This window comes from Cygnus olor, chromosome 14, assembly GCF_009769625.2.
Source record: "Cygnus olor isolate bCygOlo1 chromosome 14, bCygOlo1.pri.v2, whole genome shotgun sequence".
In the NCBI taxonomy this organism is placed as follows: Eukaryota; Metazoa; Chordata; class Aves; order Anseriformes; family Anatidae; genus Cygnus; species Cygnus olor.
Window position 1 is genome coordinate 10,830,438 of NC_049182.1, and position 16,477 is coordinate 10,846,914.

The 16,477-nt window shown below is 44.1% G+C and overlaps 1 protein-coding gene and 1 long non-coding RNA gene across 5 annotated transcripts in view; both read right to left on the bottom strand.

Moving 5' to 3' along the window:
- Positions 1-938: 938 nt before the first annotated feature.
- Positions 939-3,587, bottom strand: LOC121078063. The gene is made up of 2 exons (XR_005824445.1): positions 3,280-3,587; positions 939-3,044 (listed from the first exon to the last, which is right to left on the bottom strand). It is a non-coding gene; the product is annotated as an uncharacterized LOC121078063 (long non-coding RNA).
- Positions 3,588-11,739: 8,152 nt separating this feature from the next.
- Positions 11,740-16,477, bottom strand: part of UBTD2 (ubiquitin domain containing 2) — a 54,716-nt gene continuing 49,978 nt past the window's right edge. For all 4 annotated transcript variants that reach the window (XM_040573365.1, XM_040573364.1, XM_040573366.1 and 1 more), the window contains exon 3: positions 11,740-13,001. In XM_040573365.1, coding sequence (XP_040429299.1) covers positions 12,604-13,001 — 398 coding nt within the window. In that variant the 3' untranslated portion in view covers positions 11,740-12,603. The remainder of the gene's footprint in view (positions 13,002-16,477) is intronic.

Genomic DNA, 16,477 nt, shown 5'->3' on the forward strand with positions numbered 1-16,477 from the left:
TCTGCTAGCATAAATTTTGCAAATGCACGTTAACCCTTCAGAAGTTTTTGAGCAACTCTGATACAGCACAGCATTTTGAGGGCCGTGGCATTTTTTATCCAGTGCTTGACACCCTGTAACCAGATTTGCTGTCTCTTCACAGCCAAGAGGAATCAGCCAGCTGCACTCTTTCCACCTATTTCTTGCAGAAAGCTCACAAATGTTAAACCAAGTCAGCAACCAGGCTAATCGCCTGCCTGTAGATTACTTTTCCTTACTGTTTCCCGAATGCTAAAGAGAAAGAGAATATAAACTCCAGAAACAACAACAAAAACCTTTGAAGGTCTGCCCCAGGCTCACAGGAGTACCCCGATCGTGTGAGCAGACTGCCACGAGCATCACCACTGCGTTAAACATGACTGCTTGGAGCAGTCAGCGCAGCACGACTGATGGAGCAGAAGCTGCTAACTTGGTGATGAGACTACACGCAGCTCTGCATTTAAATGTTGGCTGCAGAGGGTCCTTGGACCAAGGCAAGCCAGTGGAGTTTGGTTTTATTATTAGTGATTCTGATGTAGTGTAGGTGTAAGGACTCATTCTGTATGGGAAGAGGAATGGGTGATAGAGATAAATATGAGTGGTTCAGCTTCCTGACAGCTAATCTGAATAAGAAGTTGGGCATTCCAAAGCAGCCATCTCTGAGCTATAGATCGCAAGGATATTTCAAAGGCCATTTGCTTTGCTAAAGTCCTTAAATCTGTGTTATCTTGCACAATTTAATCAGACTTAATGCTCTTAAGCATTGTCAGAAGAATTTCTGTCACTCGATTTTATTGTTTTTTATTATTATATTTATTATATATATATTATTATATTTATTTTATTATCATATTTATTATTTTTTATCAATGGTAGGCAAGGCTTTGCCTCCATATCTGATGGGAAATCTTGAAAACATGGAAAAAGCATTGAAGTGTGTGACAGAGGCTGTGTTCTGGTTCTAGGGCAGAGTTTTCTTATTGTGAGGGGTCAGTGCCCTGGTGCTAGTTCTGTTTGGGAGATTAAGCTGAAATCTGGGTGTTTTCTGCAGCGTCTGTACTTAGATGAACCGTTCTGCTTAGTGTCAGTGGCACTGGCACAGCATTTCCAGCGCCTGGATTTTCAGTGCGAGAAAGCCCTAACAGTAAGCACTTCTCCAAAATGAGATTGGCATTAATGCTATAAAATTACAGGCCCTGTGTAATGTTTTGAAAAGAGATATACGGAACGCTACATCGCCTAGGATTTAAATCCGGAGATTACAAACACTGCACTTCAGATGTTACAACAAATGCAGTGCTCCGTAATACTAATTACCTAGCCGCTAGCTGATACAAGTACTTGGAAATACCCCAAAGAGCTTTCGGTTACGGCACACACCAGCACGTCCTCCCTGCTGTATCACACCCTGGATGCAGTTACCTGGCCTGGCTGCTCCTGATCCATGTACGGCTCGTGGGACCTCTTGGAGCAGCTGAGGGGGATTTTCAGCTCCCACTGAGGGTATCCCTTTCCCCCTTCAATTGCTTCCTTCCCTATCTGTGAAACAGAAAAAGGTCCGAAAGCCCAATAAACCTGTTTGATTTTATAGTAACATCACCCCCTGCATCCCAGCAGCTCGTAAAGCCCCCAGTCAGGCTTGCTAGCACTGCGCAAACACGATAACCAGCTCGTGGCCCCAGTGAGCAGATAATCGACATACGAAAAACCCAGGGTGGTGATAAAGGAGATTTTTACAGCTGTACAAGCAAGATGCCAGGAACATAGGGCAGGAGTGAATTTCTGGCTCACCGAAGCTAATTCCTTAGTACTGCAGCAACCCCATCATGTAATCCTTTCCATAAACCGACCGTGCTCCACGCTACAAAGCAGGTGGGTTTGTTGCCAACAGTTTTCTCCACATGGGGCTGTTCGCAGATGCTGGTCTGCTGGTTCACAGCTTCCTCATGTCCTGCCTGCAGGTCTGGAGTCTATTCCCGTGCTTTTGCAAGCCACCACGGTGCTCCAGCTCAGACGACACCTCTTCCCATGGACTGAGCCACTGGCAGCGATTCAGGAGAAAAATAGTTTTTTTTTTCCCAATGTTTCTGGTTTACTGAAAAAAGTTTTTTGCATTTTTTTTCTTTGGGGTATAGTGGAAGAAAAGGAAGACAGAAAATCATGGGTACTCTAACATTGCCTTCCTTGTAGAAATTGCATATGCCACTTTCATAAATCAGACATCTCATTAATGCCGTCTATTAATTCCGAACAGTATCTCTTGTCTGCTACTGTGTTTTTAATTGCCTGTGCAACTTGTTTGAGAGCAGCAGGCATTTAAAATAAAATAAATCCTGCTAATTACTGCTCACAGCTTTGTGCAGACAAGGCCTGAGAGCTCACTCTTTTCCAGATCTGCAGTTTTATTACATGCTCTGTTATGACAGGCCTGAATAAAAACCAGCTCGTGCTGCTATTTGACTTGCTGGACCACAACGTGATGGGGAAGATTGTCTTTAATGACTTCTGCATCACGATGTGCATCCTGAACCACGAGGAGCCCCCTGGCACGGCCAGCAGCCCCAACCCATCCATGTGCTTCTGCCTGTGCACAGGAAGCACCAGGGGCTTTGTATTTCCTGCAGGCACAGCCAGAAAGAGGTCACCTTTATTGTCTGGACACGAGCACTGTCTGGTATTCCACATATTCTTTCAAAGCAGGAAATCAGCGCTCATGACCTGTTTCTAAACCTTTCTGCCCCAAAACAGAACCGTCTTGAGAAGCATTTCGTCCACCGGCACTGGGGGACTGCTGTTCAGCTGCTGGACATAGATGGTGATATGATTGTGTCAGGAGTTTCAAGCTACAAAGTTTCTCTTTAACATCCAGAAAGAAGAACTTAAGATAGTCAAAGACCGATATTTCTGGAGATGAGGTAAAATTAGAGAAATTACAGTCCAGACAGAGGTCATGAAAATGCCCCTGTGTTTAAAATTAGTCCTTGGGTGGTGAAAAGTTTGCTGCGTCTGGGAGAGGAAGTCAGAGCCTACATGGAGAAAGCAAGAAGAGCAGCCTGTCTTCTTTACGGATGTAATTCCCAAAGTCTTACTTGAAAATGGTTTAACAGCAAAATAGCAAAAGGTAGAGAGTATTTTTTGGGGTAGCAGCCCAGCTGGGTATCAAAGCATCAGTCCCGTTGGGGACAGCTCTCCAGTGCCCTCAGAGCAGTTTCCTGGACCAAGCAGCCTCAGCCCTGGGCTGCAGTGATGCTGTCCTCTCACCTGAAGGCTGCCTGATGGAAAGGATGCTGTCGGTAGGAGCAGCCCAGCTGTGTGAAGCAGTAGTGAAGGCTCTCTGCTCTCCCCCTTTATGCCCAGCCACACGATGACCCCAGATGTTATGAATCACTGCCACACCTGCAAGTCATTACAGAACGGTGGAGAAATATCCGTGTGCCAGGGAGGTGCCCTATGAGCCTGAAACATGTCTGGGGGGAGCTGGAGACAATAAGTTGAATCCAATTTCTCCTGAGTGAGCTGGGGAACTGGAGCAAGCTGGAGAAGGGGGTGAGAGCTGGGGTGCTGGGTCTGCCTCTGCAAGAACTGATTATATTAGCCAAGGCTTTTTCACTAAGCTAGATACCCATCTCCAAATCTAGAAACTGAGCTATGGGGAATTCAAGATGTTTGCAGTCTTCTGCATTGATAACCAAGAGAGGAAGAAAAGAGGAGAAAAAGGAAAGGGAACAGTGGCTGACCTCCCAGAGGGACCAGCATGCTCCCAGCAGACCAAACAAGACTTTCCCCAGCTGGGAACAATGCAGCCTTGCTCCTCCATCCTCCAGTTCACTTTATAGACACCAAATAGGTGGATCAAACTTGTAGAAGGTGAATAAACCAAAGGGATGTAGCCCAGCAATTGCTTGTTCCGTTTTCTCCATTTCATGTTGCTGCTGCTCTACCAAGATGAATTCCAGAGATTGACATCCGAGGAGGAGGAGGAGGAAGGATGGGCACAACTCAGACTTCAGCCTCATGCTTCACAACTCTCCCCAGAAGTAGCTGATACCAGCGCTACCCCCTGCCCTGTACAACAGGGGGGTCTTCTCGGCATTTGAGAGACAATCTCTGCCTGTCCCCCAGTGCCATCACACACTGTCTTAGCGAGGAGCCTCCTCCCCGGCTGTTTTGGGATGCTCAGACACAGATGAGCACAAAGAAAGGCCGATTTGAGGTTCGGCAGACTCATCTCTCCAGCGCAGCACCCAGTTGGGGTTGTCAGCTTCCCTCTCCTGCGTTCTCTGCTTCGGTGTGTGTGCCTGGGGGTCAGGCAGCTTCCCTGCGTCCTCGTCACTGCTCTTATGGGGAACAGCTCAACTAAAGGAAATGCTGTTTTCTGTGTTAACTAAACCACCTAATTAAACCCATATGGAGGGAAAGCAAGAGAGGCAGTTTCTCTTGCTAAATATTGATTGTTTACGCTTTGGACACAGCAGCCCAGTGAATTTATTTCCCCTCTCACCTTACACCGAGGGCATCACACCATTCAGCCTCCTCCAAACTCGCTGCCGTTAAAAGACCTCCCCTAATGAAGCTGCAAGGCTGTAGCATAAGGGATTAATTAGAACAGAAAATTCCCATCTCCAGGCTCAGCCACTGACCCCACATGAAGCCAGGCTTGAGCACGCCCGCAGCATGGCATCCTGGCTCCCAGACCTTTACAACCGCTCCGACTCCAGAGAAAATAAACTGAGCGCCTGAAAGCCCCGCTTCCAGGGATTGTGAAAAGAGAACACAACGAGCCACTCCTCGCAAAGCTGGAATTTACCTTTATGCCCTGTGTTTTTATGAGCTCTCAGCCAGATTCTCCCTGTAGCACATGGGGAGCATCTGGAGTTCCTGCACTAAGGCAGCTGCCCCAGTACGAACAGCAGCAAAATTAGGTCCAGTCAGGACAGTCCCTCCGTGCAGCAGATGTGATGCCTTTGGAGCTGACCACTAGTTACGAGTGCAGCACCAGGTTGCAGGAGCCCAGACGCAGCAGGATGGGTGCATTTGCCAAACCAGGGCACGGTGCCAGCTCGCCTTTGGCACGCAGCCTGCAGGGATGGCACAGCACCCACCTGGGGGAAGAAATGCTGCGCTGGCCCTAGCGTGCTGTGCAACCTCGTGTAGTGAGATACAGCTCAGTTAACTATGAATACGGTCACACTATAAACATTAATTATATTCCGTGCTAGAAAGAAGGGAAACAAAATAGTCTATATAACTGCTCTACAAAACAGATATATTCCCCTAAGCTCATACGTTGCAGGGTATGAACAAACACCCAACCTCACTGCTTGCAGCAGCAACTGGGAAAATTTAATTTCTCGTGCACTTTTGACACAAAGTCCACTTCCTGTTGGGGTTTTGCTTAGGTTCACAGTCAGGTTGGTGTTCCCCTGCTCATTTCACACACCAAGCTTCTGGACACCACAGACAGCTTGGGGTGCATGGGGCTGTGCATGCACACATGCAGCAACGTAAGATGAACATCCCTCCTGCTGTTTCACAAGAGACCACACTGCTCAGCTAGAAGACGGGTGAAGAGGGAAGATCACACGTTATTTATAAATCATGGTGTTTGAGGGCATCAGCTCTGAGAGTGGGAATATGTATACATAAAAGGGATTGTATATATATATATATACACACACAAAAATATATATAAAAATTCAGGCAAGTTTATAATTCACATGGATTCTACAATGAAAATATCCTAAGACTTAAATAAATATTAAAAAAAAAAAATCGAAAGTCTTGGTTGTGATAACATTAGATCAAAGCAGACTACAAAAAAAAATATTCGTACTCCTCTGATACATTAGGTAGTTAATCAAGACTAGGCAGTAGTGACCTGAATTAAGGCAACACATCAGTTAATTTAATTACAGGACAATTACACCGATCCATCATTTTGCACTTTCCCTGTTCACCAAGGAGCCTGAGGCACATTTGCAGGAGCCGTGGACACAGGAGGTTCCCATGAGGTGCCCAAGGGCATCTCCAGGCTGCTCTACCCTTCCTTAGGGCCCTGCATTTCCACGGATCGCACACTTTACTTGCAAGGTGCTTTGGCACACACCAAAACAACCACAAAAACATGGCTCTAGGGTATCAGATGGTAATGAAAAAGTCGTGGAATTCCAGCTCGGAATTAAATGCCCTATTTAAGAAATTCAAAAAGAAAAACAACACTGAATTTAGTTCTTAAGACATGGCATTTCCAGTATTACTTTTATTTTTAAAGGCAGGAAAAAAGAAACTTTTTTTTTATTGTTTTAAATACAGGAAATTTTGTACAGCATTTCCAACTCATAGAAGATCATGATGGTTTGCTCTTAACGGTAAAAGATCTTCCCTAGGTTAAAAAAAAAATCAAATAATTTAACAGTCTAAAGACAACCTACTTGTGCTTTGCAGTTGATTAAAAATATGTGCACACACTACTGCGATATGTCAGCCAAGAAACAGAGGTACAACATAAAAATACAGAATGCATTTTAAAAGTTACCTGATGTTCACAGCATCTTTATATAGGCCTAGAACTCTTCGTTGGCTGAATGAGCCAGGAAGGGGGGAAAAAGTTAAAAGCCATGTCTTACACAGTTGTATATTTGATTCTAAAAGATTTTATAAAAGTTACAGGGGGGGAAAAAACGATCACGTCACTGGGATGCCCTCGTCCTTGTTTCACTGTGTGCTGGAGCTGTGTATTTTTTGTGTCAGTACCAAATCTAGCACTGTATCCTACGCAACATGAATGTTTCTTTGTTACGTGGCACACACAAACAAACTGCGTACAAAAGGTTTTTACCATAAAAATGAAGATATTTATTCAAGAAGTACAAATTTGATGGTACCAGCCATCTTTGAAAGCCATTACCATGAGGCAGAGAGGACACAAACCTAAGTCTCTTGCTCAGAACATACGAAAGCAAGTGGCTTACAAATCTCCAGCTAACGCAGTAATTTCAATCATTGCTCAAAAGCCACCTCCACTTTTTAAACATTCCCTGGACTTCAGAGGCACAAACAGGGTTTTTAATACAAGACCAGTTAGTTATTTTAATAAAGACATCAGCTAAAATTTAATTTGATTTAAATTTCCTTAAATCGTCTCCAGCCTTTAACTGGATTCAAATTTCCTAAGGAAAAAGGGACTTTGAAACAAGCAGGTGCAGAATTTTTGGAGCTCAAGATGAACTACGAGTTTTAAGGCAGGAGTCAGGATTTTAAGTTCTCTGTTTGCCCCATGGCTCTGATCAAATGGTCATCGTCTGTAAAATATACAAATACAGAGTTCTACCGGATAAATACCCAACAAGTGGTCCTGCTTGAAGGACAGAAACATACTTCTTCATGGAGAGTCCAGTGGACACGTTTATTAAAAGTTTCCAAGTCCACAGAAAGAAGCCCGCTGGTTAACACATCTCTTCTTCCAACTATTTGAATTTTGGAGGCTCGGTGGCATGTATATGTCTGCCGTGGAAGGAGAGCTATAGCTCCATCTCCTAGGAACAAGAGCAACACACATGCGGCTACGGAGTATCTAAATGAAATATGGAAGAGGAGAGCCGTTTGCAGAGCAGAACAATCAAAAACACTTGATGAAAATGAAAGTCTTAAAGCAGGCAGACTTGTATATACAGTTGTTAACCAACAAAAGTGTTTGTAGCTGCAGATATAATAGTAGGACATTCATCTTCTTTGGGAGAAGACAGAAGCACAGCTGCTGAAAAGTTTAACGCAAAGACTTCCTAGAGCTTGCAAGGCAGACCACCAACATCTAGGGGGTTTGAAGGTTTTGTTGTTGCAGAGCATACAAAGCTCACCCCCACCCACCCAAAGCAAGTTTTCAAAAACTCCTTTCTCAAAGTACCTCTACGCTCTATTCCAAAAGGGTGCGAGCCATCCAGGAGCTGCCAGCCATCAACCAGGAGGGAGCCTGACGTACGGAGGAAGTGGTCAAGGGCAAAGAAAAAAAGCCCCTTTCTAACAGAGACTGCTTTTATTTCAACATAACAAGGTCTGAGCAGCTTACTGAAAAAGCCAACAAAAATCTTTTTTCTTAAAAAAACGTAAACATTCTCTGCATAAGGTGCAGGGTCTTGAACGTATTTACAGTGACATAAAAAAGTTTGTAAAATACAGATCAAGAGTCAGAAATGTAGCTACCACTTGTGTTTCTGAAGAAGATAGAAATGGAGAAATGTACAGCATTCAATTCGTCAACACTTACACAGCTAAAATGCTTTCAAAACTCCATGGCTAAAAGCATCCCACCATTGTAACAAACTAAGATTTTTAATAGCATTTTTGAAGTTTTTATATTATTTACTAACAATAGATATATATGCAGAAGCATGTCATACTACAGCAATATTTTATCAGTTGGCCACCTGGTTTACTAAGCGTTATGCACATGGCACGTGTTGCCTTGTTGAATCAATGGATCCCTCTCCTCTCCTCCCCAACTTGTGAGTTTTCTGTGAAAGGCAAAGAGGTGCTGTGGTTTTGTCTGGTTGCTCCTGGAATGAGTTTTCTTTTTTCAGTTTTGTTGTTGCTGCTTTTAGCATTTGTGTGGCTATTTAAAAACAAAACAAAACAAAAACAAACAAAAAAACACAGAGAAACCAACTCGTTATACTGATGATTCACACCAGTTAGTTTTCCGAGCTCTAGAGAAGAAAAGGCTTTCAGAAAACTAAAAAGAGGTTTCACAGAGCAGCTATTCCCAGCTATGTTTTCTGCAGAAAACACTAACAAACAGAAGAGCACAAAAAGCCAACGTAGTGAATCAAGCTTTTGGGTGCTGGATGTTCTGCAGGAGTGCTGTCACTTGACTGTGGAGGATGACCTGAAGCATCCTTTTGCAATGTACCTACAGCATCCGAGGCTTTCCTGGAGCTCCCCAGCAGACTCCGCAGTGTTCACGCCTCTCTGCCTCTCAGGCTGTGCAGGAGCATGGGCTTTCACTGGTTTACTACTTCTGGGTCAGGCAGAAGCAACAACATAGTATGAAAATTTGAAGCATGTCAAACAGACCTGTCATTGACATGGCAAAAAATGTACTCTACTGGCATCAGTTCGTGGCCAGAATTAATCAGGAATGACACAGAGGTCTGATGGGTCTAACAAAACAAAAACAAAATCCTATTACTCCTCTCGTCAGCGCTTGGCATGGATGTTCATGGCTGCGTGCGCTACAAATTCGCTGTGTTACTTCAGTTCTGCTCAGGACACCACACCAACCAGCCTGCCAAAAACCAGCACAGGCCAGGCTGCCAGCAGCACCGAGCTTACCCCTCAACATATGCCCATGCTACAGAGTAAAGGTGCAGCACCACCAGCAGGCTTTTCTCTGTCCTCCCCATGTGAGCAGCCACATGCAGACCTGCACCTGGTCCTGTAAGCTAAACGGCATTTTAGTACTTTGTTAGTCTTGCTTCAGCCGTGCCTCCTCTGCTCTGTACTTAAGCCTCCCTCCCTTCCTCCCTGCTCCGGGAATGGTCACGAGTCCTGCAGGAGCCCAAACCTGGTCCCCTGCACTTGCACTGAAGACAACCTCAGAGGACAAGGACAAGGCATTTCAGAGACAGCAATGACTGCTTTCGATGCATACTGCAACCTCTAGGTATGTACAAGGGATATGTCAGTCAACATGCTGTATGCTTTCATTACTGATTTTTTTTATAATATATATAGATACACTTTGGAAACTTAGAATTCTTTCCTAATACAAATCTTGCAAAATTTGGTTCCAGTAGGGTACGTGCCTAGCACATCTGCCATTTTATAAAGAAGAAATTAAAATCGTCTTCACTTCCACCTGTAAAAGCATTTTACCATTTATTTCAGGTTTAACTATGTACTTACTGGACAGAAGATGAGAGAGGTTATTAGAGAACGGCGCACCTTCATAAACCAGTTCTCTGTTCTACTCAAAGCCCACTTATGACATAGCCTTCAGATCATTGCCTTGCTCCCCGCCATAATAACAGTTGATATAAAACATGGTAATCTGTTACAACATAACAGGACCGATGCTTTTCTGAGAGGGGAAGGAAGGAAAGAAGGAGCTCTCCCAGCTCCTACATGCTGTAATCTCAAAACCAGGACATGGTAACAACTGCCTGAACAAAAGGAAAAAAAAAAATCTCCAAAACGCAATCTCTAAAAAAATATTAGTGTTTTAGTGTTTGCAGTTGCAGAATTGTCATCCCAGTTTCAGCTTTGCTCTTTCTCAATCAGCTATCACAATTCTGCCCATCCCACACCCCCCTTTCCAGAAAGGGCTGGAAGGTAATGACATTGCAAAGACCATTTACATGAAGATGTAAATTATGCCTTATGAGACAAGTAGTGTCTTCCTGGCACAAAACCATCCTTTGACCACTGAAAATCCAAGAGATTTTTGAGTTGTTCACATATCAAATAAATATTTTTCCCTCTGGAATGCAAAAAGATCTGGCTGCAAAACCCCAGTATATTAAATAATATTTGTCTTAAAAAAAGAAAACTTTTGTTCTAGATTATTAATCAGCTTTGATTTCATCTTTAAAAAGAAAAAAAGAAAACCAAGTCACTTGGGTGTTTATGAGAACAGAGAACTAATTTTCCTTTACACACCTCTGCCCCTACCCTTCAGTCATCCTGTACAGAACTGGGGTTTAAGGAACTGTCAGGAAATCTTCGCATACAACACAGGGGTGAAAATGAAAGCTATATTTATTTGGGGTAGAGTGGGAAATGCACAGAGAATGTGGATCTGTTTTCCAAGAGGTGGAAGTTGGCTGCACCAATATCAATGTAAATTTCACATCTGCTTCCATCTGTTGGGAAAGACTCGCAACATTGCACGCATGACCTTCGCTCATTCTGGCTCTACACTGATGCCTGTGGAGCACAAAACTCCATTAGATTCTGAGGAACAGAGTTCTACAGCATTAATGAAGCAGTAACAAGTTTAAAATTGTCAATCCTAACCCAACAGCTTCACTAGCAGATGACTAAGAGTCGGGACAATTGTAGGTTTAGACCCTAGACTCAGAGAGGGAAGACAGAAACCAGTAAAAAGGATTAGCCTGACCAGCGTATTAGCCTTTGGAAGAAATAAAGTAATTTCAGTAATGGCTGAAAAAACAAGCCAACCAGCAATCAAGTTTAAAAGGACCAGGGAATTTGATCTCATCCAAAGGCATTGCCAGACAAGGGCGCAGAGCAGCCAAGGAACAGAGCGCATCTCTAACCAAGGTAACCATCAAGTTGTTTCCCCCACAGATATGCTCATCTGATTCAGATTTTTGAGACTAGAAAAGGACTTCTTGTGTGCCAAAAGGGCTGCTCTTACACTCTGAAGGAAAAAGCCCTGGTTATTGAACACCATGACCATGCTCTGGGCTGCCAGCGTGTGTTGGTGAGGATACCTCCATTTGTCCTGGCTACAGGATCATCAAATCTAGACAGACTGCTGCTGCAAATGACACTCAGAGGAAAAGCTGAAATTTGTGTGCTCATTTCTCCACCTATTTCCACACTTTGTGCCCTCTAGGAACCGAGCAGGGGAAGTTGCAATCCGTTACATTTGGGTAAAACTGCAGTTTAACCTGGACCTATTACAGCGAGCACACCAGTGCCACTTGACAAAGGTTGCGCACCTAATCCTTAATCGCAGACCAGTGCATCACTCACCTTAGCTAGCTTGTTCAATGCTTGTTTTAATGATCTGAGTGACATACAGTAATTCAGCAGGCACGTACTCAGGTGCCAGTCAGCCTGTAAACTTCAGGCTAAGTCAGTCTTGTAGCGTGTTTACAGTACAGTACACGAAATTATACATTTACGAAGTTATTGCCTAAGGCTCCAGCAGGCTGCGTCCCCAGCGCTGGAGCCAGCAATGGCACAGGACTGCGTTGCCACCTTGGAATGTACAATTGCTTGGTCTGAGCATCACCAGGAGCCACCCACGTGGGGCAGGGACCGAGCCCCCAGCCCAGGTCCTCCGCCCAGGGCTCGCGGTGCCTCGGCAGCACCCGGATGAAGCATACAAGTTAGGTCAAACCACACACGATCCCCATGGACACACAGCACAGCTCCTACTCAGAGCAGCTGCAAGTCTTGCATGAACTGCAGGTGGTGCTGATATGAAATATTGATTTTCATATTTATTTTTTTTTAATAAAAGTGCTCTCTTACTCCTGCTCTGTAGATCAGGACACCACTTACAGTTTTAAGAATCATTACATATTTGTATTGTTTAAGTGAAAGACCACCTCTTCCCACCCTCTTTGCGTGTCCCACCTTTTCCCTTCCCCTCCCCACTCCTTTCTTTGCCCTTGCCCTGTGCTGCTTGCTGTTGTGTTAAATACGAGATCAGGCAAACCCCAAAGGCCAGTTTACATTTTTATGTTTTGTTTTTGCAGATCTCCATCACAGATGGAATTTTTGCTGGTCATTTCTTGGAACCAATCCATTAGCAGGACAAACCGAAAGAAGAGAGGGCAGTGAAAACCAATCCCATGACAGAGACGGAGGAAAGAAGAATCAATAAACAAGCAGAAATCAGTTTTCCACCGGGGTTGGGTTCGCTAAGGGCTGGCTCACGATGACTTGCACCACGTAGTCCTTTGGGATTTTCAGCTCCTCCAGTTTCATTTTGTCTGCGAGCGGCCTGCCCGAGAAGAACCAGCGCTGGCTGCCAGGCTCCACTCCCTCCACCGCATGCAGCCGCCTCTTCATGTGGTACACCGTGTCCATGCTGCGGACCATCAGTTTGAGGTCTTTGCCTGTGGACAGGCGCAAACGAAGCTGGCATTCGTGCCCCGAGTTAGGCGGCGGGTCAGGGATATCCAGAGTCTCCAGGTCGCCCTTCTCCTCGATCATGTTGATGGGGGGAGCGAGGCAGTAGACGGGGAGCTGGTACCGGTTGCCCAGTTCATCGTAACACTCCGTAAGAGCACCTTCAGGAGGTAAGAGAATGGAGAAAAGTGAGCGTCAATACATTTCACATTGAAAACTGAAGCAGTCGCACTTGGAAGCGTTGACCCCACTGTTAAGGCACCTGGTGAGGCCTGATTTCAGGCTTTAAAGGATCAGTAGGAAACCCTCAAGTATCGTTAGAAATTGCTTACCTTGTTTTCATACGGAAACTTGGGGTTGAGTTAAAGCACTCCCCACAAAAGCCAAATGCACCCAACCCGCCAGATAAAGCAGGATAAACTTCAAAAGCAGCAGGACGGAAAAGCTGAGGAAGGATACTATTTTCTCCACGTGTAATTTAAACAAAGAGCATTTCACTGGCAGCATGGATGAGATTTAGGGCATGCGAACACCCAGAAAGTACTACTGGGATGAAATGCATGATCTCAAACCCCAAATGGCAAAGACTGGAGGCAAAAGACTACTATGAAAGAATGATTTTGTAACTTCTCAAACATTCAAAAATTGCTGAAACGGTTTTATATAGGATTTGTGTTTTAGTGGTAACTGCCAGAGAAAATAAACATGACCATACAAGTTCAACAGCTCTGTGGCTGCGGTGTTATCGCCGGAGCAGTGACATGCAGCGACACAGAACTGATGCAAGTTTAAAGCAGCTCCCACATTCAAATCCCTGAAGTTTCAGGAATGATTTTTCTCCTCCCAGAATCCTAAGAGGTTCCCCAGGATGATCTGGGTGTTTGTGTTAAAGGAAGACAGGGAAGTGGTGTGTTGCCTTGCACATGGCATATCCTTCCCTACTGAAATTATACAACATGCACACAGAACAGCTCAGTATTACAACTCTTACAGAACTAATGAACAGCTTTTTGCCTTTTTTTTAAAGCAACAAAAAAACAGTATGAAACACCCTTACACCCTTTATAAAGGCATTTCGAGAACCACCCCAGAAAAACAGCAGCACATTTTTCATAACCTCTTAAGAGTTCAACTGTCAGAAGCCCAGAAACGAGAGCCCTAACACACAGCACGTATCATCTCCTGCAGCAAACCACGAAAACAAGATGCAGAGGAAGTTACATCCCAGTCCCAACACAAATCCCTTCTCAGTGGGGTTAAAAAAAACCCAGATAGTCACACTCCAAATAAATGCTTCACCAGCATCTTGGATTTACCTGCTACAACAGATTTCCACATTTTTGCCCCTAGAGGGGGCACATTCACTTGCAAGATTCTCCATCCTTTCGTAGTTGGAAATGTTTGAAGAGAAGCCAAGACCTTAAGCTACAAAATATTTAAAAAAACTCTTTGACTCGGCAGTTCTGCACACAACGCTCTACTGCTCCTTGTTATGAACTAAGGCTTGTTTTGTTTTGTTGGTTGGAGGCTTTTCCATGCTGACAGTGAGTTGTCTTAAAAACTTTGCTGTTGGATCAGCAAAATTACTGCACTATGAAACTGTAACTTGGGGATTCGCTGTTGCTTAGCTCACTCTCATGCCAGATATGTACTGTCTTTCAGACAAATTCCCCATTTTTTTTTTTTATTAAGGATAATTTGTGTTGATGAACACAGGAAATCTTTGGCTAAAATGTCAGCGTTTTAGGTACAGCCACTTTGGGGGGCTATTCTGTTTGTACCAGTAGTGCCAAGGCTGTCAGGCTGTGATATTTACTGAGAAAAATCAAAAAAGGGAATTCAGAGAAATACAGTTATACCACTCAGTAGGGTCTTGTATCATTTATGAATCTCAGAGCAAACCAGCTTTATCAAAATTGTATTGGATCCAGAGCTTCCACGATACTGCGAGTGTGATTTATATACTAGGACCTGAAGCGCTCATATTTTAGTTTTAAAACGTTAATTTCATCCTGTACACCTAATCAATTTAGTAAATGCCACAGTACTACGTTCTAAATCAGTGCATAGGAAAAAGACATTTTTTTTTGCTGAAAAGAGAAAAACCCAAACTCCAATAGTTCTTAAATTTAGGTAGAAAAGATAAAATTGTACCATTGCTAGGTATCTTAAAAAGAATGTCCCTATTTTAGGGAAGTACATTAAAGAGTTAATTTCAAATACAATGGTAAGCTTGCTATGGTATTTATTCATCATTTATATCCTTGCCCAGTTGAACCAACATCAAGGTCAAAGTGTATGCTATAAACATGCAATTGCTTAATCATAATCAGATAAACAAAATTAAAATCCTCTGAAAGAGCAGCTAACTTGGAGGTGCGGGCGAGGGTTTTTTTTGTTTGTTTTTATTTAAGACAGTACAGAAAACCTCTTGCCAATAAAACCTGCACAGTTTCATCCAAGGCTGACAATCAGTTTGTGACAAATAGATGATGCAAGCGCAAGTTACCATAAACCTAACCAACAAACGCCCATCCCTCCACTCTTGCTGGTAAAAATATTCCTAAGACCTTTGAGCTGTATCACATACCACTCGATATTTTCAAGACTGGACATATTGATTAAAGCAGAAGTCTCCTGCAAGCCAAAGAGACTTTACGACTGCATCTGCTTAGCCAGACCACGTCTACAAGAGCCCAGAAGGGGGTCAGGAGGTGTCAGCCCTCTCTCCCGACAGACGTACGGATGGATGGCTGCGCACAGGCACGCAGCACTGCCCCGTCCTCTTCAGACGGCTCGTTCACGCAGGACTTCTCCGGGCTCTAAGGGATTTTTGAAGAGGATCGGGTTCTGCTGACAACCTTCAAAACATTGCCAATGGTAAAAACTCGAAGGCACAGCGTGAAGAAGCATCGTGTTGGTTAGAGCTCAGAAGTTAAGGGATGGCTGAATGCTTTTACCTGAAGGGACGGTGAGTCTGGAGCTATTTTAAGCAATGCAGGCAAAGCAAGTTATTGGAGAGGAAAAAGAGAAAGCGAGCACATTACCCACAGCCATCATGACCGGGCCTATCTCCCCAACCAGATGGCAGCTCTTCACCAAGGCGTTTGCTGCAGCGTCCCATGCACAGGGCAGAGCACACGGCGAATTACACGTCAGAACTGCAGCCCCCTTGTAATTTCCCTGCTATAATTGAAAAACATGTTTCTGATCCTTCCTGTGAGATGCATCAGCTCTGGCCACAGAAGTTATTCGGCACAAAGGGGCATGAAAAGAATGTCAAGCTCTCATGAGAAAACACAGAAATAAAAATTTCTTTTTTGCAAGGTTTCCCTGTTCCCTAGGCAACAAGGGTCCTCAGCAGCCAGTTACGGCACAGGAAAGGTGCAGCCTCCCTTAAAACGGAGGAAAAGCAAGTGCCACACAGACAGGCACACACGTGAAAGACCAAGATTTTATAAAAAGACTTTAAAACAATAGCAAGGAGAGAATAAATTAAGCACATCGATACTTTATATGCTTGAGAATTCATCGTGCATTTAAATAGTTTTCTAGATGTTCGCATGACTTCAATAAACTCCTGTACAAAGCACCTGGGCAGCAGTCTGAAGAACTGCCTTTGAGCAAAGACAATGAG